General features: G+C 41.9%; 1 protein-coding gene across 1 annotated transcript in view; it reads left to right on the top strand.

The window, feature by feature from the left end:
* The window catches only part of LOC306926384 (uncharacterized protein), a gene marked incomplete at its 3' end in the record, with an annotated part of 73,645 nt that overhangs the window by 37,539 nt on the left and 10,927 nt on the right, over positions 1-25,179 (top strand). Inside the window, exon 4 of the mRNA XM_079505647.1 lies at positions 12,215-12,646. Coding sequence (XP_079361773.1) covers positions 12,215-12,646 — 432 coding nt within the window. The remainder of the gene's footprint in view (positions 1-12,214; positions 12,647-25,179) is intronic.

Here is a 25,179-nt window from a genome sequence, read left to right as displayed (position 1 = left end):
AAAAAATATTACTTTTCCGGATTCCAATTAAAAAATAGGTGAAAATAATTCAGGATTCCAATTTAAAAAATAGCAAAAAAGCAGATCTACAAGCTCGAAATGCATCGCACTGCGACACGTTTTGAGCTTGTAGATCAGCTACTTTTGACTATATGCATTGTGACCCTCTGGAGTGAGTTTGAAATAAAGTGGCCCTCTCCATCATCAAAGTTGCCCACCCCTGCCCTATCCAATGTTGTTTTGTAGCCTACTGTGATGTTGGCAAATGGCAATAATAGCACAGTAAAGATGATAATAATCTAATATGATGTGTGTAGTTCTTTATAGATCTAGCCTCTTCATTTTTATCTAAAAAAATGACTTGGTGCCCCAGGCGGCCTAGTTTGCCTATAGCTAAGCACAGCCCTGCGTGTGGGTTGCTCCCCCCCAAAAAAATGCAGTCGCCACAGCTTGGCTTCTCCTCATGCTGGTCAACTACCTAGACCAGTCTCAAGGAAGCCAGGAGAGTTGAGAGTTGATACCGAAAATTGATAAACTTAACACAGGAACGTAAAATGTTATGTCATGAGTGAAACAACCACTTATAAAGCGGTTGTATTCAACCGACTATGCAACTCAAAGCAAGGGTTGAATACCAACCATTTCCCATTTTGGAAAAAAATATTTGGGGGTGCAACCCACACGTTTAGCAGTGTTGCTCATTCCATGAACGTCTGGTCCTTACAAGCTGTACCTCATTGTAAAGGTGACTAATCAACAATTAAAATTATGTAAAATAAAATACCAATTGGTATTATTAAAGTGGATAAATAATGGACCAAAGTTAAGGTTCATCGTGTGTGTGTGTGTGTGTGTGTGTGTGTGTGTGTGTGTGTGTGTGTGTGTGTGTGTGTGTGTGTATACACAGCACCTTTTTAAAAAAAATTGAATATTGTGTAAGTTCATTTTCTTCCCAAATATAATTCAAAAAGTGAAACTTTCATTATTCTCTATTCATTGGGCATACAGTGAAGTATTTACTTTTTCTGTTTTAATCTTGATGATTATGGCATAGGCCTACAGCTCATGAAAATCAAGAAACACTATTTCAAATTTTTTGAATATTTTACAAGACCACTAAAAAAGTTTTCTTTTTAAAACGATAAATGTCGACCATCTGTCAAGTATATTAATGTATGCAGTCAGTAGGCTACTTGGTCTGGGCTACTTTTGAACATGTTTTTCATCAATGGGGCATGGCATGGAGGTGATCAGCCTTTGTTCACTGTTGACGTGGGGCAGCGGTGGCCGAACGGTTTGCGGAGCGGTCTTGTTATCGGAAGGTCGCCAGTTCGAATCCCCTGACCGGCACGTTCAAATTACCACCGCTGAAGTGCCCTTGAGCAAGGCATTGAACCCTTACCATGAAATGTTCTATGAGCAGGGTCTGGCTGTAAACAAGCATCTCGAGCTTAGTCCATTCACCCTGGGTAAACAAATAACTTTGCTTTGCTTACGTGTTATGGAAGCCCAGGTTTGCTTTGATAACTGCTAAGTTAATTGTAGTTCATTTTAATTTCACACCTTCCTCTTGACAATACAACCTTGATTATCTGTGGGGTTCAGATCAGGCCAGTTGGCTGGTCAGTTAAGCACAGTAATACCATGGTCAGTACACCAGTTACTAGTAGTTTAGGCTCTTTGGGCAGGTGCCAAGTGCTGCTGGAAAAGGAAGATCAGCATCAACATAAATCTTGTCAATGTACAGAGGCACACAGAGCTGTAAAATATCATATACGGTTGTGTTGAGACTCTGGACTGATTTAGGCCATGTTATCTGCTGGTGTTGGTCCACTGACAGTGAAAACTTAACACTGGTTTTAACACACCCATCTTTTTAGAGTACATTGTCCTTCAGTATGTTGACAAGCTTCATGGAGATGCTAATATTCCTTTCCAGCTTGATTTGGCACCTGCCCACAGTGCCAAAACTACTAGTAACTGGTGTACTGACCATGGACTCCTTCTACCCTAATGGAAAGGAGCTACACAAGCACATGGCCGTTTATCCGTTCGCCTTCTACTACCAAAACACTCTGTTAGCACACATCTCTCCATGCACAAAAATCTTGCACGCCACCCGAATCCATATGCACTACATCGCTTCCCCACAACTGCCATATTTATTGTACAAATATTACTTTTGTCAGACACACTGTTATTGCGCAACATTTCGCTGTGATGCATATTACATCACAAATGACCCATTACAATTTAGGCATTTAGCAGACACACGCACGCGCGCACACACACACACACACACACACACACACACACAGGGCACAGCAGTACGGTACAGCACAGTATGCTACAGTATGGTACAGTACAGCCCTGTACACTAGGGTACAGTACTGTACAGTACGGTAAGGCACAGCACAGGACAGTATGGCACAGTATGGTAGGCTACTGTAGAGTACAGTATGGGACAGTGCAGTACAGTACAGTATGGCAAAGTTCAGTATGATACAGTACGGTACAGTATGCTACAATACGGTACAGTATGGTACATTATGGTACTGTACCATACAGTATGGTACAGTAAGTACAGCACAGTACAGAGGAGTACATTACAGTACAGCACAGAGGAGTACAGTACAGCAGAGTACAGTACAGCAGAGCGGAGTACAGCACAGTACAGCGGAGGACAGTACAGCACAGCGGAGTACAGAACAGAACAGTACAGTACAGTACAGTACAGTACAGTACAGAGGACTACATCACAGCACAGGAGTACAGTACAGTACAGAGGACTACATCACAGCACAGGAGTACAGTACAGCACAGCACAGAGGAGTACAGTACAGTACAGATGACTACAGCACAGAGGAGTGCAGTACAGCACAGAGGAGTACAGTACAGTACAGTACAATAACAGTACAGTGGCGAACAGTACAGTAGAGTAGAGCACAGCACAGAGGAGTACAGCACAGTGGAGTACAGTACAGTACAGTGCAGTGCAGTATAGTAGAGCACAGTGCAGAGTACAGTACAGTACAGTACAATAACAGTACAGTACAGTGGCGAACAGTACAGTGGCGAAAAGTACAGTACAGTACAGTACAGTACAGTACAGTACAGTACAGTACAGTACAGTACAGTACAGTACAGTATTCCCACTAGGTTGCCACATTTGCTTCATCCAAGCAACTTGGAATATAGAAACATTGCCACTTGCCATGCTTGCTTTCATACATAAATAAAAACAAGCAAAACAAAAAATAAGGCCACTCAGCCAGGTTGCCAAGTTTGCACTTTTGCATGTTTGTTTTTCCAATTAAAAAAAAACAAAACCGCATCGCCCTCCCGCTATTGCCTTCTTCCCATTTGCAACACGTGGCGCTAGGATGAGCGGGCCGATGCCCTGCGAAATTCTAGTTACTGTGATTAACTGACCAGCCAACTGGCCTGTCCTGAACCCCAGAGAATCTAGGTTGTATTGTCAAGAGGACAGTGTGAGATAGTATAATCGACAATACATATTAACTTACGGCTGTTATCAAAGCAAATCTGGGCTTCCATAACACCTCGACAGTGAACAAAGGCTGATCACCTCCATGCCACGCCCCATTGATGAAATAATTTGTTCAAAAGTAGCCCAGACCAAGTATTGACTGCATACATTAATATACTTGACCTGGCTCCAGTGCTCCCAAGTGAACTGTTGGTAACGCCACAGAGGAGTGACAAGAACAGGCGAAGGAGGAGGAGGGGTAGACGCGGAGGGGTGAAACAGAGGCTAAGGAGAAGGATGTACAGACCACCTCTTCCATCCGTGATTCTCTGTAACGCCCGTTCACTGAGGTACAAGGCAGATACGCTTCGATTAAACACCAGAGTTCTACACGAGTACCGGGAGTCGTGTCTGCAAGTGATCACCGAGACATGGTTGGACGAGACGGTTCCGGACTCACTAGTTTCCCTGGACGGATTTCCTCTGGTACGTGGTGACAGGACAGCTGACTCGGCTAAGAACCAAGGAGGAGGGATCGCGGTTTACATAAATGATAAATGGTGCTCCCAATTCACTGTGAGGGAGTCGTTGTGACCCTTTTATCTACCGTGCAAATTCGGTAATATTGTGTTGTCTGCTGTTTACATTGCACCTAGCGCAAATGCTGCAAGGGGAGCCACCACTGTAGCTGACTGTGTTCACAGGCAATTGAAACGCACCCCCGAAGCACCGTGTTTTGTCTTGGGTAAACCATTGTGAACTTGAATCTGTGCTACCGGGATTTCAGCAGTATGTTGATTGCAAGACAAGAGGGAACAAATGGGAAGACAAGTGCTATGGCAATATTACGCCTATATAGCCAAGGCTAAACCTCCTTTGGCCAATGCAGATCACAATGTTGTTAATTTAATTCCCACATATAAGTCACTGCTTAAGAGCAGTAAACCACAGGTTATGTGTGGGACAACGATGGCATCGAAACGTTGAAGGGATGTTTTTGTTGCACTGACTGGAGCCTCTTCCATAGCCTAGACCTGGATGAGGCTACAGATACTATGACAGAGTACATTAAATTCTGTAAAGACAATGTGTTGACTAAAAAGACCATAACGATGTACCCCAACAATAAACCCTTCATTTCAAGGGAAATTAAAGAATGCATAGCTAAGAAACAAAGGGCATTCAAGAGCGGGGATTTGTTAACTATGAAGAATATTCAGAAGGAGATTAACCATAAAATAAGGGAGGCTAAACGGAAGGAGAAGGAGAAGTTTGAGGCCTACTGCTTCTCTTCTAATTCCAAAAAAATGTGGGAATCTATGAAGGCCTTGACTAACATGGCTCCAGCTAAGACCTTCGTAAGGCCTTTGTGTTTCAAATGAAAATTAAAAGGACAATGAATTAAACAACTTTTATGCAAGGTTTGAAACAACTGACTTCTTGCATGAACAAAATGCTGCCCTAGAGTCTGTACCCATACACAGTGATCTGGGAATTACTGTGGATCAACGTGAAGTCCAGAGGATGTTTTCCCACACATGTCCCCGGAAGGCTTCAGGTCCAGACGGGATATGTGGCCGGCTGCTGCATTCATGCAGTCAGGAGCTAGCGGAGGCTTGGTGTCCAAAAATCACTGGACTCATGTACTGTTCCGTCCACCTTGAAAGACGCCATTATAATAAGCAAGGAAAATAATGACTACCGCCCAGTCGCTTTGACTTCAGTAGTCATGAAATGTTTTGAGAAAATCATTATCAGTCTGCTGAAGGCAGCGGTAGGCTGCTCATTGGATGATTTTCAGTTTGCTTATAGGAGCAACAGGGGTATAGAGGACGCAGTCTTGACCTTGGACTATTTTCTTTTGAAACACTTGGACAATAACAAAGCCTATGCACGCCTTCTTCTTGTAGATTTCAGCTCAGCATTTAATACAATACAGCCACATCTCTTAATAAAGCGGTTGAGGGACCTTAATGTCCATCCTCTTATTATTAGATGGTACCATTCATTCTTAACTAAACGTACACAAACGGTCAGTGTGAATGGCACTATGTCAGAGCGCAGAACCCTGAGTACTGGAGCATCTCAGGGCTGCGTTAGCTCACCTGTCCTTTTTACTCTGTACACAAATTAGTGTAGAAGTGGCAACCCGAACAGGATAGGGATTTAGCTGACTACTTTTTAGAGGTACAGAACTTTGTAAAGTGGTGTGATGACAACCACCTTATTCTTAATGTTAAGAAGACACAGTAGATGGTGTTTGACCCCAAGAGTATTGGTGATCACAGGCCTGTGGTCATCCATGACTCGACCATCTCACAGGTCTCCTCATATAAATACTTGGGGATCTGTATTGACAACTCACTAACTTGGAATACACATGTTGACAGTCTCTGTAGCAAACTACAGCAAAGACTGCACTTCCTTCGGCGTCTCAGGGTTCACAGTGTTGACCAAAGATTTATGTTAGTGTTCTATCAAGCAGTCTTGGAAAGCCTGGTCAGGTTTGGCATCACAGTTTGGTTCGGTAATCTCTCAGTGCAACTGAGGTCCAAATTGGTGCAGACTGCAGGGAAGATCATAGGGGTAAGACAACTCCCCTCTCTGCAGTCTATTTATGAGCAGACTACATTAAAACAGGCTCAAAAAATTGTCAGTGATGTTACCCATGTTTTAAATGGCGAGTTTGTACTTCTGCCCTCTGGGAGAAGATACAAAGAACCAAAGTGGAAGTACATCAGATTTAAAAAATCGTTTGTACCAGCATCAACCAAGATGTTGAATGAGGCTCTGAAACAGCAGTAACTGTGTGAGGCTAGATTATTCACATCATGTGTGCAATTGTGTAATGTTTTGTCTCCCTCTGTAATGTATTTTGGTTTGTCATTGATGTTTTATGTGTGGCTGTAGCTGGGGTGAAAGCCCAAGACAAATTTCCCTTGTGGACAATAAAGTTTACCTTGACCTTGTACAGTACACTACAGTACAATACACTGACACCACGCTAGACAGGAACGCGCAAAAACGTCACATCCGGTTTTATCCTGGGGTAAGAATTTTCTATGGCTGCCAATGCAACTTGGTCCAATCCTTAATCACATACGGACAAACATCTATGCCGATGCTATCTAACTTGCGGAGGTAGCGTGCCTTGTCCACGGGCAACAGATCTTTCAACGTATGGCATTGCAAATACGTTTGATAATCGCTACTCTGCTCAATATTGTTTTGAAAATGCCGCAAATTGTATTGCAGTGAACGAGCGCAAATCACAACTTCCCCCGGTGGTGGGCGGAGTCACAGTTTCAGGCGCTGTTTACGCGCCGTGGTGTCAGTGTATACAGTGTAGTACAGTACAGTATGGAGTAGTACACTACAGTATTAGTACAATATGTAGTACTACTAGGGGTGGGTCACGAAACTCGGGACCAAGCAGGTACCGAACCGAACATGCTTGGGTACCGGGTACCCATTACATTAATTCAATTTCGGTTCTAACTATCGGTTCCTACAGACGTGCGCAGTCACGTGCTAATTATTTATTTATTTAACATCAAAATCCGGTGAAAGTGAAACACTGTTGTAAGGAGTAGCTGCCTTTCCAGCGTCTCTCTTTCTCTCTATGCAGACGGGGAACGTGGGGGGTGGGGGGATCGTTTGGGGATAACGTTTGCGCTTCAGCCAGTCAATCAGTGAGACAATCACACGCAGCTGAGTGATCAGTGAACGGCCGCACGCACATCAAAGGCAGAGTCTCACGGCTGTACAGAGTTGCTAATAAATGGCTGTGTCTGCACTCCCAACGCAAAGGAATCACTTCTGTCCGTGACATGGAAAAGGAAAGACTTACTTTTGTATGTGAAAATAACCAATTCTACAGTTTGAATTGTACACACGCACATATAGAGCAAATATAGGCCTAATAATATTTAAAAAGTGTGTGTGTGTGTGTGTGTGTGTGTGTGTGTGTGTGTGTGTGTGTGTGTGTGTGTGTGTGTGTGTGTGTGTGTGTGTGTGTGTGTGTGATCGTCTGAGATAGGCTTGCTTTTGTTATTATAATAAAGGATTTGTTACAAGTGTAAACATTTAACAAAGTAATTGTAAAATATAAAAACTACTGATCATTTCAAAACAAATAAATGAGTAGGAGAATCAATCAAATCCAATCAATGAAACACAATGAGTCTCTGCTGACGTTACTCCATCTCTCCTCCTTCTAGATATCTTACTCCTTCCTGTGGTTAAAGACGAGGTTTCCCCTGAACAGCAGGAGAGTAGCCTCAATCTGGTCCAGATGAAACTAGAACCTCCACAGATGCAACCCGTAGTAAAGTTGTACAGGATGGGTACGTACCGTTTTATTTACAGGCAGTTAAACATGTGCTGCTCTTGGAAGTATGTATATCAGCATAACTTAAAGCTTCCCTTTGTACTTTAACTCGCTTACTGAGGATGGCGTCTTTGTCGTCTTTTTTACCAATGCTTTGTCGATGAGGTCTTTTGTTTTTGTTTTTACGGTTGATGGCGCTCTTGGCTTACCTATGGTAACACCGCATCATCAGTAGTTAGAGGCCATCAAACATTGAAAGTGGCCATGCCGAAAACTGGAACAACACTGCAGCATAATTACCAGGAAGAGAATCTCTCTGCCTGTGGGAGACATGAGAGGACATTTTTGTGACCACATGCTGTCCATGTTCTCTCCTACACAGAGAGGGGGTGCGTGGTCAGGGATGCATCATAATTTAGCCAAGAGCGCCATCTTGTGTAAAGACCAAAAAACGTATAATCCACTTTTGGCTTCCACTTCAGTTCAGTCCAACATAAATAAAAACATGGTAATTTTTCAAATTGTTTTTTCTTTTTTCCACGAACGTGCAACGAGTCCCTTTACTGCTGCCCAAGTGCACGATTATTTTATTTTGAAAACCTTCACTTTCACTTCCCAAAAAACAGTAAGCCCACCTGGTACCCAAGAAGAGTGGCCCTTTGGACGCGTCGAGCAGCCGAGCAACATCCCCCTCCCAGCCCTGGAAGTGCGCCTCGCATATTGCTTATAGTAGGGTGCACGATTATGACCGATATCCGATCTCCGATTATTTGCAGGGTCATATTTGCCGATACCGATTCTGACCGATTCCAATATTATACAGAGGAGCACAATGAATACAAGCCTAGGCCCAAGCCCCTAGGGCCCTTAACGGTTATCGTGTCATTCGCGTAGATCTACGCCAATTAATAAATGCTACGCTCCACGCCATTGCCGTCGATGTCCGGCAATTGGTGTTTTATAATGCCTTATGATCATAGCATTATGATCGATTCATAACTCACGTTAGCATCTGGTTGCTAGCTGTTGTTGTCATAACACTGGGTCGCGCCATCTTGGATCGTCGTCACCATAAACACCCATTCTATCTGTTTCTTTCAATTGCCTGTATCTCCTAGCTCTTATTTTGAAAAGCTACATACCTAGGTGTTGATCTCATACTAGGAAGTTGCACGATGCGTGGTCACGTCCTGTTTATCAAACGGAGCTAACCGAGTCTAATAGAAGGCAACACAGAGTCTGCTCTGGGCCGTAAAATAAACCTTGTTTTGACCAAAAATGCCATCTGGGACAAGCCATAGGGGATGCAGTACTTAGTTTAGACAGTTTTTGGTTTAGACTAGTCATTGGTTAGACCAGTCATTAGTCCTACAACTACAACCTATCTCAAACCCTCACCCTAAACCTAACCTCCCACGGAGCAGCACACCTAAACCTAACCTTAACCCATGTCTAACCAATGACTAGTCTAAACTAAGTATGCACCCCGGCATGAATTATACCACAGTAATCAATAAATGCTGGCGTAGTTTGTGTTAAGGTATTGGAATTGGGCTACTGAGTTGCTCTCTTCTGATGTTCTCCCTCCTCTCTCCTGATTCTAGATCTCTCACTCCTTCCTGTATTTAAAGACGAGGTTTCACCTGAACAGCAGGAGACTGAGGAGAGCAGCCCCAGTCTGGTCCAGGTGAAACTAGAACCTCTGCAGATTAAAGAGGAACAGCAGGAGAGCAGCCCCAGTCTGGTCCAGGTGAAACTAGAACCTCCACAGTTTAAAGAGGAACAGGTGGAGGAGCTACTGCTAAGACCTGATGGGTCAACATTGACAGTGCAAAGTGAAGATGATAACAAAGAGACAAAGCCTGTAGCCATCACCTCAACTCATCACATGAAATCACAAGCTGATGTCCAGGACTGTGGAGCATCACAGCCAACCAGAGATGACCAGCTCCTCTCTTCGCACAGTTCTGAATCTGACACTGAAGACAGTGATGAGTGGACTTCACCCTGTTCTGAATCTGACATTGAAGACAGTGACTGGGAGGAGACCGGGGAAGGTCATTCAGCTTTAAACAAACGGAAGTCACACAAGATGCCAAATGTGGAAGGACGACGATTGCCTTTGAGCAACAAGCTGTCCCAGGACCTGAAATCATCAGAACAAACTACATCCGTGAGGAGTCACACAGGGAGTAATGTGAAACAAAACATGAAGACAGGTAAATACATAACTATTTAAAGTACATCTAGCCTACAGTTTGTAAAATTCACTCAAAAGGCTCATCTGAGATGCACATGAACCAAGTTTAGTCATGAGGACTCATACAGTCAAATTCATATGTTTAGTGTGTGGCAATTCACACTAGAGAAAGAAGCAATTTGAGGTGACGCATGATATCTCATTCAAAACAGTGGCATACTGTACACTACAGTATATACCATATTGTGCCGAATATAAGACGATTCTGGTAATAAGACGACCCCCATTTTTAAGACTAATTTGTGGAAAACACATTTAAGACCAAATCTGGTTCTTTATAAAGAAAATAAATTTATTTTGAAAATGTTCTATATAATGAAAATCATTTTATTTTTAAATGTTTCTATAATCAACAAATGATTTTCATATCACAGGAGCGATGTTTTGAAATGGGCGTCTTTTTGTGTTTTTTTATAAAGCTGCCGTCCTCATTATTTAGTTATTATTATCACTGCTGCATTGTCTGAAGGAAGCCGAACAATACCTGTACGAAGATGTAACCTCAAAGTGTCATTACATTATATTAACATTCATCTGAATGTAACCAGGTGGGGCAAGGAATGTTCTTAGGATATTATAAAATGTACGACTACGCCACCGTGATGATGTTTGTATCAAGGAAATTAAAGAATGAATACCTCTAAATTGGGTTCCCCGAAAACACAAGTTCGCACAATGAGACTGAGACATGAGTTTCCCCCAAATGTATAACATTTATTCACAAGTTAAGATTTATACAAAATATACACTGTAGGAAGACAATATTTATTAAGTTCTTAAATAAAACCAGCAACAACTGTATAGGTTAAATAATCACCAACCACAATATAGGCAAGGTACAAAACAGTTGTCAGCAGTTTGTAGTAGTAATATTTGAAACAGAAATACGGAGTCAATTGGCCAGGGAGCAAACCTTACATGAGGGAGCTATAAGCTCAAAATATAAGCTACTATGCCCACCTAAAGCCTAGGACCACAATACACACACACGCACAGCATACAGAAATAAGAGCGTCACCGTGAAAAGAGGTGCACGCAGTCACAACAAACCTGTAGGACAGTGGACTATAGTGAGGCCTATTTGTGAACCCCTTAGTAGGTTGGCTGCACCACTTTGGACATTGACTCTGGTGACCCCGGACTCCACATTTGGGGAAAGAAACAGAAGACAAAACAATGATCACAATATGAAATGGCTCAAAACACTAAAAGCAATAAAATCAATATATGAACTCAAGCTAAACAAAGCAGCAGTGGCAATCTACAGGATGAGATCAAAAACAAATAAACACTTTAATTAATTTACACCAACACAAACAAAGTAGGCTTAAACAACAATGTGTCTTTGCGTACCTTCAGTTGTCTGTACTTTCAACACTCCCTCTCGCCACAGCAATGGTTTGGCACATGATCAACCTGAATTATAACAGCAGAGTTATTTACAATTATCAGACAGTATAAACATCATTAAAACAATTGGCATGACACACCTTACTCACCCTGGCAACAGCATTAAACAAGCATAAGTGCAAGACTCAGGTCTCAGGACCCACAGCCATGTAACCACCAAGCCTATTGTTTGGTAGACTACAAATAGTAACACTGATTGAAAACCAGGAAGTGGATAGTGCAGCCATCCCTATGGTGGCCCTTGAGGCTCAGATCTGACCGGCTACATCTCATCTGCGAACGTGCGTAGGGTTATAAGATTAAAAAAAAAATACCATTATTGGTAACATTGGTTTCAGCGGTACGGATGTGTAATGACATGTAAAATAGTCTATAATCTAGTCCAAATATTGTTTTTTAGGATATTTTCATTGGAATACGCATTGGAATTTGAATGTGAAAAATTAAGCCAAGTTAAGCCAAGTCAAGGGGAGCACAAATACACACAGTATTTGTGCAGTATTTGTCCCTGTAATACATGAGCACAAATACATCCTCTTGACTTGGCAATGTGATCTTTCGAGGGTTGAGGTGGACCAGAACATAAAACAAATGTGAGAATGAGGACGGTGTTACATTCAGCATTATGTTCCTGTCTGAAACTGTATCTCAATTTCAATGTATACTTATGTCTGACAGACTCTCTCTCTCTCTCTCTCTCTCTCTCTCTCTCTCTCTCTCTCAGGAGTGAGGTCCCAGACGCCGCTCTCTTCTTGTTCTGAATGTCCATATGCCTTCACGTCTCAAGTCTTACTCCATAAACACATCAAGAGGAGCCACAACGACCTCTACCACCGAATCCTGAGGGATGGACAGATCACCAGCTCTGTAACGAGCGAGGAACAAGTAGACACATATAAGTTTACAGAGACTTTAACTCAACCAGGACAAGTAAAAACACATCCGCCGACTTGTACAAGAAAGAAACCACTCACATGTAAACACTGTGGCAAGACTTGCTTATCATTAGCTACCCTGGAGATACACATGCGTGTTCACACTGGAGAAAAACCTTTCCCCTGTAATACATGTGACAAGACCTTCAGTACGTCAGGTGCTCTGAAGGAGCACATGCGTATCCACACTGGAGAAAGACCCTTCCACTGTCAACAGTGTGGTAAGAGTTTCAAAGTGTCTCATCATCTGCGAACACACCAGCTTTTCCACACTGGAGAAAAACCTTTCAGTTGTAACATGTGTAACAAGGGGTTCACTTTGTCATTTCACCTGAAAACACACATGCGTGTGCACACGGGAGAAAGACCTTTCCACTGTAACCAGTGTGACAAGAGTTTCAGTCAAACAAGTGCTCTGAAGTCACACGAGCGTGTCCACCACACTGGAGAAAATCGTTTCCACTGTAACCAGTGTGACAAGAGTTTCAGGTCTTCATATCACCTGGAGAGACACTTACGTACCCACACTGGAGAAACACCTTTCCACTGTAATGAATGTGACAAGAGTTTCAGTGTGCCTTATCACCTGAAGAGACACATGCTTAACCACACTGGTGAAAAACCTTTCCACTGTAATACATGTGACAAGGGTTTCAGTCAGTCAGGCAACCTGAAGAAACACATGCTTACCCACACTGGAGAAAGGCCTTTCCAATGTAATACATGTTACAAGAGTTTCAGTGAATCAAGTAGCCTGAAGAAACACATGCATACCCACACTGGAGAAAAGCCTTTCCAATGTAAGACATGTTCCAATAGTTTCAGTGATTCACGTAGCCTGAAGAACCACATGCGTACCCACACTGGAGAAAGGTTCCAATGTAATACATGTCACAAGAGTTACAATAATTCAGGTAGCCTAACGTCACACATGCGTGCCCACACTGGAGAAAAACCTTTCCAATGTAATACATGTTACAAGAGTTTCACTGCGATAGGTAGCCTGAAGTCACACATGCGTCTCCACACCGGAGAAAAACCTTTCCACTGCAATCAGTGTAACAAGAGTTTCAAAGTGTCATGTCATCTGAAGAAACACCAGTGTACTCACAACAAGGGAAAATCATCTCCACCGTAAACAGTGTGAGAATTAACCAGCTGAATGTTGCTAGGGAAATTGGTTATACAAGCAACATGTGAATATTTATACTACTTAACACTTTAAAATGAGAGAGAAAACAGAAATATATCATTTTAAAGAGCCTGTAAACAAACAGGCAATGCCCTGTTTGGGGCATTTCTTGCTGGTAGCAGTTTTTCTGGGCAGGGCTAAACACGTCACCTGATGACACACACAGATGAGTTTCAACGATGTCATCTGATGGCAGAAGACTGGTGTAGTTGGGAATTATGCCAAGGTAAACAGTATTCTGATGCTATACCCTAGAGTGCAATAATTATTACACTGCAATTAGTGGACACCTCCCCCCTCCCAAAGCCCTTGGCAGGAAAAACTACAGCTTATTTGTCATGACTTTGAAACCGATATTGATACACGTAACACTTGTTTTTATATTAATTCTAATTCATCTGGGTGGTTTTTAACATTCCGTGGTATGATAAAGTTTGAATATGTAATGCTGCGTATATGCTTACTTCTTTTCTACAGGGTCTTTAAATAAACTTAAATATTGTGAATTGACAGTGACGTGACGGCACCACTGCTGTATAGCTTCACTTCCTGGCTTGTTTAACTACTTATATTGATCCCAAATACCTGCCCATGGGGTTATTTGCAGAACTGCAAATAGTTTCCCCAATAGTCCCCATAGCATAGAGTGGAGCCCATAAGTATATTGATACTTGGCAAACAAATAAGTTATCTTTTGCGTCTCGAGCTGACGTTTGGGAATACTGTTCTACACCCTCCACAGTCCAACAGTATTACTAAGCAGCAACAGGGACATATTGCAGTCGGGCAGAAACATACTACTGTATCTCCATTATACTTTATCGTTTTATTATTATTATTGTATTTGTTGTATTGCCCCCTGTAAATTAACGCTGCTTGAGCGTCACAAAAATCATCAAAAGTAGAAAATCTCTGCTAGCTTTGATAATGACAGTGACTAAATTGAGGCGAGAATGGCTGTTGGAAAATTTGGTTTGTAAATCCAATAAACCATATGACAAATGCAGACAGTATTATCTCCATCAGCTTCGGAGGATTAATTGGCACAAATAATGTCATGTTACCCACTATAAGTTGGACCAACTGTACAGTACAACAGTGGTTCTCAAATTAAATCCCTTTCCTAGTCCCCTCTTTACACGGCTAGAGTATTGTGCTCAGGAAGCTGCTAAAGAAAATCATAGCAACTAGCAAGCATAATGATGCCATGAATCAATGATAATATAATATTACAAATATTGGAATACGCTCAGGCTCTCCTTCAGTCTCTTGAGCAGGACTCCAACTGTGTTGGTCTTTATCTCAACGAGACGAAAACTGAATACGTAAACATATGCAAATCCAACAAGTATTTGGGTTCATATATATATCTTCTTCCCAAAAGGACTTTCAAACTAGTAAGGGTATATGGCCTGGTCAGCCTGCAATGACATGCATAAGATCTGGTCATCCCAGCTTAGTAAGATGTTAAAAGAAAAAATATTTAGGATGACCGTTGAGCCGATTCAGCTCTATGGCTCCGAGACATGGACACTTTTAAAAAAACAAGAGAATCGGTTGGATGGCACTTACACCCGCCTTCTAATGAGAGCGCAACATCTTTCTTGGAAGAGCCACCCATCGACTAATCTAATATACGGCAACCTTCCTCGTGTTTCTTCACTGGTCTGATCCAGAAGAGCGCAGTTTGCCGGCCACTGCTACAGAGCTGACAATGAGGTTATATCTTCCCTTCTTCTCTGGAGTCCTGCCTCAGGGTGGACCAGAGGTAAAAGCCGTTCCCTGATGTCATCGCTAGGGACACATGCTTCAGTAGGCAGGAACTGGGGTTGGCAATGAAGGGCCGGGAAGTCTGGCGTAGCATTGTGGAATCCATGATCTCGACCGCGGTCGAAAAATGATGATGATGATAATATTACAAATTAGGAATGTTGTGAAAGAGTTGCAGTTTAGTGCCTCCTGCGCAAATGCATTTGAAACTGTGACATTTCAGTAAGTCTAGTTGAATTGTCAGTAACAAATACACCAACAATGAAATAAATCACCAATAGTTTAGACACTGATGATGGCTGTGTGCTGCAACGGTATACACCACAATATTGTATTATTCTTGCTTATGCATTAGCCATACAATACAATAAAGGCTTTTTATTTCTTCACTATCACTTGATTGAGTTTGTTTATTTTACAGTATGTAGACTGGGTACTGTCACTCCCTTCACAGACGAGTCAGGTTGTTGTATATAGCCTACTGGTGGTTTATTTAAGCATTCTTTCGACACTCAAAGACCAACGTCAAACTGATGAACACAACAAATAAACACAGATCAGAACAATTGTAAAACATAAAGCATACAAACAATGATATGGAAAAATGCACGTGGAAATTAAAAGTACCTCACTGGCTTCATAACGATGCAAAGGGAATGAATTCAAGTCAATGGATGCCCAAAACAAACAATAAACCCATCAAACTGAAACAAAAGTAAATTGATCGATTTAACTCAACAAGTATAACATGCAACTTAAATATAAACTGAGTGTTGACACAAAAACAATGAATCCTTTTAAGCGACACGCTGCTCTCAAACAAGTAAATTCCGTTGACAAGGAAGCGACGACTCTGACCTAGTGAGCCTCACTGGCACAAGACCTTAAGGCCTAATGTCCGGAAATGACGGGAAAGCAAATGTCCGGAACACAACGCTTTACAAAATAAAATAATTAATCAGTGAACAAAATAATGACTTAATAATTTACAGCAGTCACAGGTACATTTCAAACGAAAGCACAAGTCAATACAAAACCTGTTACTTTGTGGACAAAGTACAAACCATGATTACGCACTCAATTCATCAGAACATTTAGAGACGTACAAATATAGACTTCTATAAAAACAGGAAATCATCATATGAGGAAAGTAAAAAAGGGAAAACATATGTACAGTATGGGGGAAAGGTTGTGGAGTGGGGGAACTCAGACTTAATTTTCGGGGGCCAGTTTCGAATTGCAGACGTCCGCAGGTGCTCTTTGAGAGCAGTTTTGAAGGAGTCAAGGGATTCACATGTCTTAATGGCTGATGGTAGGGCGTTCCACATTTTAGTGAATTAATTTAATCTCTTGTTTGAGCCAAATCTGGATTGCACGTGATTTGTTGAACGCCCTCTGGTGTTGTGAGTGTGGACTTACATTAACATTAAATGGATGGAAAAAAGGGTTTTGTATTTCTTCTTGTTTTTTTAAAATGTTTTCTGAGCTCAATAAGCCTATCTCACAGAATTTCCCCGCCCCCCTAAATACGTGACGTCACTCCATAGACGCTACATGTTAACAGAGATAATTTAAGAAGTCTACAACTTTTATTTTCTCAAGGTAAGGTTTGTTCTATCTGTTCGACCTGATTTACCATCTTGTTTGCTTCATAATAATATTGGTCTGTCACATTTTTACATTCGAAAATGTACTTAGATTCTCCAGAGAAAAAAACGTGTAAATGCTCATGTTAAAGACACCACTATTTACCGGAAGTGGGCGTGGAAAGCGGGCTGTGAGATAGGCCTATTGCACCCAAAAAACCTCAACTTTTAACATTCAGTAGACTTTCTGTTGTCTGGGATTTTCTGCATGCTCAAAAGCTCAAGTGCTCTGATTTTCTTGTGGACTGTGATGTAAGAGTCCACAAAAGCCATATGACATTACAATTTGCCAGCAGATGTCACTGTTGACCAGGGGGAGGCAGTTTAGAGACCAGGATTACTGCATGTTTTTTGTGAGGGTACCTACCCTAGGGGACACGGGGAGAACATGCAAACTCCACACAGAAAGGCCCTTTTGCCAACCCCGCCTCGGGTATGGGCACTGATGACGCGGAGGAGGAAACATGCAGCCAGCGCCCACAGCGTCCCGAGCGGGAATCGAACCCAGGACCTTCTAGCTGTGAGGCGACAGCACTACCAACTGTGCCACCGTGCCCCACTTCTTAATGACATTCATGCCGAGCAGGCCCGGCACTGCTTGTTGTTTACGCTCTTTTGCTTGTCTTTGCATGTCCAACTGGGTCTTTCACCATATGTACACAGACACTGGACATGGGGCCCTGTCCAGAGCCTGGGCAGAGGATTTTTTTTGTGCGGTTCTGGACAACCGTGGGTCCGACCGACTCGACACCGGGCACTGCACTCCTTGTGGTGGTGTGGAACGCGCATGTCGATTTTAAAGTCAATGGGGCGAACGGTTCTCGAGTTACTTGGATTACAACGGTACACACACACACACACACAGACAGACAGATAGACAGACAGACTTGGTGCATTTATAGTTAGATAAACAAATGATAAACGAAAAATACAAATAAACTAGAAACAAATTTCAATGTCTCGGGTCACTCACGGCGAAAACAAAAATCGCATTCGACTTTTACTTTTTGCGATAGAGCAATTTGGTCGGACATACGTTCTCTCATTGAGAGTCAGTGTGCTTTTAACTTTCAATAATGTTTGCATTTGCATAGACTAGCCCAGGTGAAAATTATAATTTGTTAATGATTCAAGGTCAAGTTGACCACCTCTCACACACGCGCGCGCACACACACACATGCACGCACATGCACACATGTGCACGCTAGTGATCGACCGATATGGTTTTTGGCCGATATATCCGATCACCGATTAGTGGACAATCAAAAAGCCGATAGCCGATATTATGAACCGATTATTTTAAGTTAAAAAAAAATGTTTTTACAGTAACATAAATTCCAACACAAGAATTCCTTTAAATGCATTGGAGAATATTTATCGCTTATAAAAAAGGAAGTGCAAGAAGCACCAACATCGTTTCAGTAACACTTCCCCCCTCCATCAAATGCAGCTTTTTTTTTTAATTCAAGTGCAAACATGTACTGTAGCAGCATATATATATTCTTTCCAATATCTATCTATCTATCTATGAATGCACCAAGTGTGTGTGTGTGTGTGTGTGTGTGTGTGTGTGTGTGTGTGTGTGTGTGTGTGTGTGTGTGTGTGTGTGTGTGTGTGTGTGTGTGTGTGTGTGTGTGTGTAATTGTCCAGAAGCGCCCCAAAAAGGCCTCTGCCCGGGCTCTGGACCTGGCCCACGCGGCGCCCAGCGTCCATATATGGAGCTGGCCTGTTCTGACCTCACAGCACTCCATATTTGGGCACCTGACACAGAAGACAGAACTCCACAAGCTGGCTGCATACTCCCTATTTGGGCATGCCTTACAAAGAACTCCATATATGGGAATAAAAGGGAGACAGACATAATATCTGGGTGGGGCATTAATTTCCAACTTGCATCGTTCCAAGTAGGTCAGTGCCCAATGGGCTGTAGAGGCCCTACGGGCACCGTTCTAGTTTATCAAAATTGGTGATCTACAAGCCCACAGCACATTGCAGCATGACATGTTGAGAGCTTGTAGATCTGCTGCCCAAACTCTCCAAAGCCATGTGACCTTGTTGTTTTTACTCCACCACTGAAATTTGCCACTTTCAAGATAGTGATCTTTTTTAATGCATGTAGAATTTGTTTTTACCATTAATTTATAAGACAATATGTCTCAAAACACTGGCCAACAGTAAAATTATTGGCAACTAAATTAATATGAATTAGAAATTAAGACTGACAATGCTAATGATTGGTCCATTCTTCATTGGCTTGCAGTTAGTTATTGCATATAGCCAAAATGCAATAATCATATAGGCTGGTCAGGATGGGGGGGGAAAGTTGTCCTTCAGTTGGCTGACACACACACACACACACACGACAGGCAATCAATAGACAACGTGTTACAGCTGTTGTTTGCAGCGTTAGCAGGCAGCAGCTAGCTTGGCTAACGTAGTTCTACCACTGCTCTCTGTGACTCTGTCCCTCTCACGTGTGGATTTTATTTTGGTTAATTGAAGATGAAAACAGCAAAGCTTTTTATGGTTACAAGGTTAGTAGCCTATAATCCTTTCTCCTCCCTGCAGTCAGTGCAGTGGCCCTCTCTCTGACTCCGTGTGTGTGTGTGTGTGTGTGCGCGTGTGTGTGTGTGTGTGTGAGAGAGAGGAGACGTCAGTGCAGAGTGTGTGTCTGACTGTCTGTAGAGCGGAGCCGTGTCTGTCTACTCCTCCGGGGGTGGAGGCGGAGCACTGGGAGAGTCAGACCATAGAGTATATATATAATAGAGACTGAACTGGCGCGAAGCTCCGCCCCCCCAGCTATTCATGTCAGTGGAAGTTGCTCAGTGGCGTTTTGAAGCACCCGGAAGACTGCCGGAAGTCCCTCCCCGGACCTCAACTAGGTCCGCTGACATTCCTAGAATTCCTATTGCTGGTATTGTACATCACGTGGTCTGACTGAAAACAGTTTGAAACCGCGCGCGACGCGGCGCTAGCAACAAGTGGCTACTAGGTCAGGCTAGCGTTTTTGACGGTACATTTAGCGTCATATTGGCTATAAATGTCATTGGAAAAAAATATTTTTTCGCTCGAATCTCTTAGTTAGAATGCAACTGAGGTTGGCGTGGGTTTTTTTAGGGGAACTGAAGCACAATCGCAAATTTCGGGCTCGAGTCCCACGTTCCCCCGGTCACCAACACCCCTGTCTGCCCGCTCTGAGACCCGCAGCCCTGCAGCGTGACTACGGACTGTCTGCTGTTTCCTCTGCCCGCTCTGACAGCTCTCATCCCCGCAGCGCCTGTCTAATGTACCGCTGTTCTCTTTCCTTCCTTTCTTCCCCTCTCAGCCACAGGACGAAATGTATACCCTCTGCAATACCGTCCTTAGTTACCACAACATTGTTCAAGTGAACTTGTGTGTTTGTTTATTCATTGTAAATAATAATCAATATCGCTATGATGAATAGCGATATTGTCCGAGCCGCTCCGCGGGTTTGAGGCAGTTTTGGCCCGGGGAGGCTGCGTTGCCTCTGGTCCCCGCAGTGAGACCTGATCATGCAGGCATACTATCACACACACACACACACACACACACACGTGGGGGGCGGGACCGCTCTCTCTCACACACGCACACACACACACACACACATACACATCGCATCTTGCCCTACCAGTTGCCCTACCATCATTGCCCTACCAGTTTGAACCCCTGGCTTCTGGCTCAGCAGCTACGGACGTACGGAGGCAGTTGATGGAGCTGTCGGAGGTGTGAAGCCATGGCCGCTGATTATCGCATGGGTGACAAAGCTTGGTAAATAAACACAACTCTTTGCGTTCACAACGGCTACACTATACAGGCTAAAACATATCGATATAATCAACTTGGTAAATGAACGTCACCCCCACTTGATCTAGTAAGAGTATGTTCCAACGTGGGCTTTGTGAAATACTGTCCCCCAAAGAAAATGTGTGCTGTAGCCCTTACTTTTCTATGGAGAGCCAACACAAGCACAGGGGAGGCTTGTGATAACTGGCGTAAGTGTTATAAGAGTTTTTATATACAAAACGTTTAGACATTTTAGTCCACTCACAGTGACTCACTCACAACATTTATACACAAAGTACACCCTGGCTTCTGTCTGGGAGATATGTGGGTTAGTGCTTTGATTCTAATTATCATTATACACCCTGAAGTGAAAGGAAATACATTTTGATTGATTGATTGAATCAATCAAAATGAAGTGAAAGGAAATAAATAAAACACAAAGGTCATGTATTGCCTTTAGACAATCAAAACCAGTTAGAAATATTACAATACAGCATTGAATGTGATATGTCACTTCATGTTGATATGACACTATCAGGAATAAAGCCAGAATTGGAGATGAGTAGCCTACCATGTTTTGTTGGAATGTAAGAATACTAGCATTATGAATTTCAGGCAAAAATACCTGCCAATTAATTTTATTACCCACCCATCTATGTTTAAATTAATTGCATTACTAAAATCTGAAGAACAAAAAGTAATCTATAAATTCGGTGCTTTTCTGAAAAATGTTCTTCCACTGTTAAAATAGTGAATCTGTGCTCCATACCATGTGATTGTGGTCGTGATAAAATGATGATGAGGAAATGAAAACATGTCAAAAAGGTTGCAGATCCATGCACTTGACTGCAGCAGGTCACCCCCATGACCTCAATGCTGTACTGTCAACATAATACATAAATGTTTTGAGTATAATAGACAAACTAATTTTGTATCATGATAGGAAATTGAAATGTAGTACTAGTATATGATGAATCTAAAAACATGTCTCTCCAAATACAGGTCATGCCGCTATTACAGGCACCTGGGATACAGCAAATTCGTCCGTTGGTGTTGGAGTTACCTGGGCTGCTTTGTCCTCCCATCCTGTGTTGATTCGTGTGAGACATGAAATCCCCAATGCTCATGATTCACCATAGAGGTTGTTTGGCCCCTCTTGGCTTCCAATAACAGTTTTATAAATTACTCTTCAGTATTGTTTACTTTCAATTAATTATCTAAAAGTATTCCTGTTTTTCATTCATTGGTAGAATGTTCCCACACTAGTGAAGTTTGTAAAGGAACTACAGCTAATATTTCATGTTGTTGCTGTCCACCTACCGTAATTCCTTTATTGATTGTATGTTGGTTATCTCTGCCCTACCAAGCTTATGTAGATTATATGTTGGTGTGTTGGTTATCTGCAGCCTACCAAGCTGTGGATTCTGAACATTTATTTGATTGAATATGTATTTGTTTCCCTGACACAAAAGGGGGAAATAACTAACTAAATAAACATATCAATATCAGTATTGGCTAAATTGTTATCGGTATCAGCCAAGAATTTCTTGCATCCCTAATCAAAAATCATTATTTATTCAGAATTTGACCCAGACTACCATTTGAGATTTTAGCCTCTCAGAAGACCCAAGACATAGAATATTGTCGTTGTTGGATAAAATGTTGTTCACATTTCCATGCTGTATTGATGTGTCATTGTAGGAGAGATGACAGGCAAACGTTGAACAAAATAACAATTCTACATCATACCCATTTAGGACTGAGACCAAAACCTGTTTCTATAAAAGTGGCTTTCAAACTATTTCATGTCAAATATGTATGTAATTGACCGTGGACCCCCATCTCAAAATGTTGTTTCAGGGACCTCCCAGAAACGTTCGCTGTGAATTAATATTATATTCAAAGATTGGCACTCATTTTCATGATTTTTCAAACATGCCAGATCTACAAGCTTGTAGATCTGCTATTTTTGGTTTGTTTTATGAGCTTGTTGATCTATTCTATGCAGATCTGCTATTTTTCAATATTCTTCAAAGTATAACATAATGCACCAAACAGGGTTCCTGTCCTGAATCCTGAATTGTAATGCATGTGCAATAATTCTACTCTTGAGAGCATAAATCCATGGTTCCTTTATCGATAGGCTATATGTGAGACATGACAACAAAGGTGATATAAGTGAAAATTAAATAGTTTTGTTTGTAAGGAATAATGGCATGGTTGTGTGGCAAAATAAATAATAGCCTATGCGACAATTCTGAATCATTTACATTGTTCTGGGTTGTTCTGGTATGTGCTTACAGTCAAATATGTTCAAAATTGGAATAATGGCATGGTTCTGTTGTGAAGTTACACCACATAGTTGCAATGTGATTCACATGACGTTATACATCATTGATTGATTGACATTTTTATTCAGCTTGTAGAATGGGTAGGCCTACATTTCAAGCACAAGTGAATACAACAAGAAGATGAAACCAGAAAAGCACCAAGACTGGTTTGGTTGTAATCAGGGATGAAGTTTCATCCGAGTCACATTCAACATTAGCTCTGGTCCATAGCTGTAATGCCAGCAAAGGGCATTAGGGCTATTGACCAGAGATAATTCAACATGCACTATATATACTATACACGATGCAATACTGAATATGATAAAACAGCATGGTTTCTACATGTCACACTTTACCCCCATTTATTATGTCTAAGCGAACAATATTATTATTATATTGATATTTTTTAGCCTGTGTAGCCTAGGAGCAGGACGATATAGTTGGCCATGTTGTGTTTATTTACCAATCTTTGTTGCTCCACCCCGTTGATATCTTCCACGTTCGATATTGGGATGAATGATGGGGAGTCCTCAACCTCAACCTGAAATGTCGCTTCGCTTCGGTGCTACCGAGGCACAGATTCTGTGCGTGGGTAAAGTGCGCGGGGCATCTAAGGGTCCCTTCGTTGAGTGTTTTTTTTTTGCAAAACTAATGCTTGGAATGGATTCAGCATCATGAAAACCCCCTAGTTTGACATGTCACATGCTACATGCATGATGACATTTTGAATATTTTGCCTTCTATAGGTTGTAATTGGTATGGTCACATATTATGCCAATTATGAAAATTGCTCCAATATATGCAAGTTAGCATCCGGCAGTTTCTACATGATGGGGACCCATACTAAACATTTCTAACATAACACGTTGGTGTACTCAACATGTCCGGGTTCACTTTTTGGCTACTAGGCTATTTTTAGAGTGTTTATCCATGGATGTGGATATGTACAATATATATGATTTCAGAATAGGGCATTTTTAGATATTAACCCCTTCATGCTTAAAACAGCAAAATCCCATAAAATACAATATAAATCAATGCAAATGCAACACATTTTCATTGCAAAATAAATACTTATTTGGAAGTGGTCATATCTCCTTTCCACCACAACCCCTTGATGAATTAACTCCTTCAGCCCTATTGTGAGCATTCTACACCAAAACATCAACAGAACATTGTGTGCATGACAAACCATATATAATCATTCATACTTATACATTATTATTACACATAATTATAAAGTGTGCATGCTGCACACTTTATAATTGCACAAATGCCATCTGGGGCAGGTTTGTATTCTTCAGGTAGATTGTTAGGGCTCAGTGGCCTGATGTGTCTTTTTCTATCCAAACTACTCTGGGTCCCATGCCGGTGGACTTGGCTTTCTCAATTTGCATCCCATCCTCAGTGAACATGGCGGTTAAGATTGGTGCCAGCTCATAGGCGAGGGCATCCTCCACATGAACCTCACAGTCAGTAGACAGGAGTATGATGACCCTTGAATAGATAGCATTTAGGTCATACACTTTGAGTGTATTATTTGAATGGATTTGGCTGTTGTTGCCACCATCTTCACTTTAGATGGGATGGTCTTGTAAAATACCTTTGACCAGGACATCTTTTCTAAATCTTGAAAAATTGTGTTCCCACTCTTTATAGTAGCCTCGCAGTGGCCAGACACAAATCTGCTCAGGGCCAAGGTATTCACGGTCCCTTGCTTCAAGGTTATTCTAATAATCCATTCTGCACTGTGGCCGTACCTCATGAAGGTGAACCCTATGAACTGGTTGGTCCACCGACAATTTCATGGTGTCACATAAAAATACCTTTTAACATGTGGAAGTAGCTTTTCATGTAGTAGAGGCCATAACATCAGATGGAGAAGGCAGTCATCTCATGGTCAGACTAGATGTATATGACATCAGCAATTGCAATCTGATCCAATGCTCTCATTAGTGGGGTTCCGTCTCAATGTTACATTTAGTTGTCATTTACAACTCATGTAAAAGTTT

This window comes from Electrona antarctica, assembly GCF_951216825.1.
Source record: "Electrona antarctica genome assembly, chromosome: 7".
NCBI lineage: Eukaryota > Metazoa > Chordata > Actinopteri > Myctophiformes > Myctophidae > Electrona > Electrona antarctica.
The sequence above is the reverse complement of the archived record's forward strand: the minus strand, read 5'-3'. Positions and strand labels throughout refer to the sequence as shown.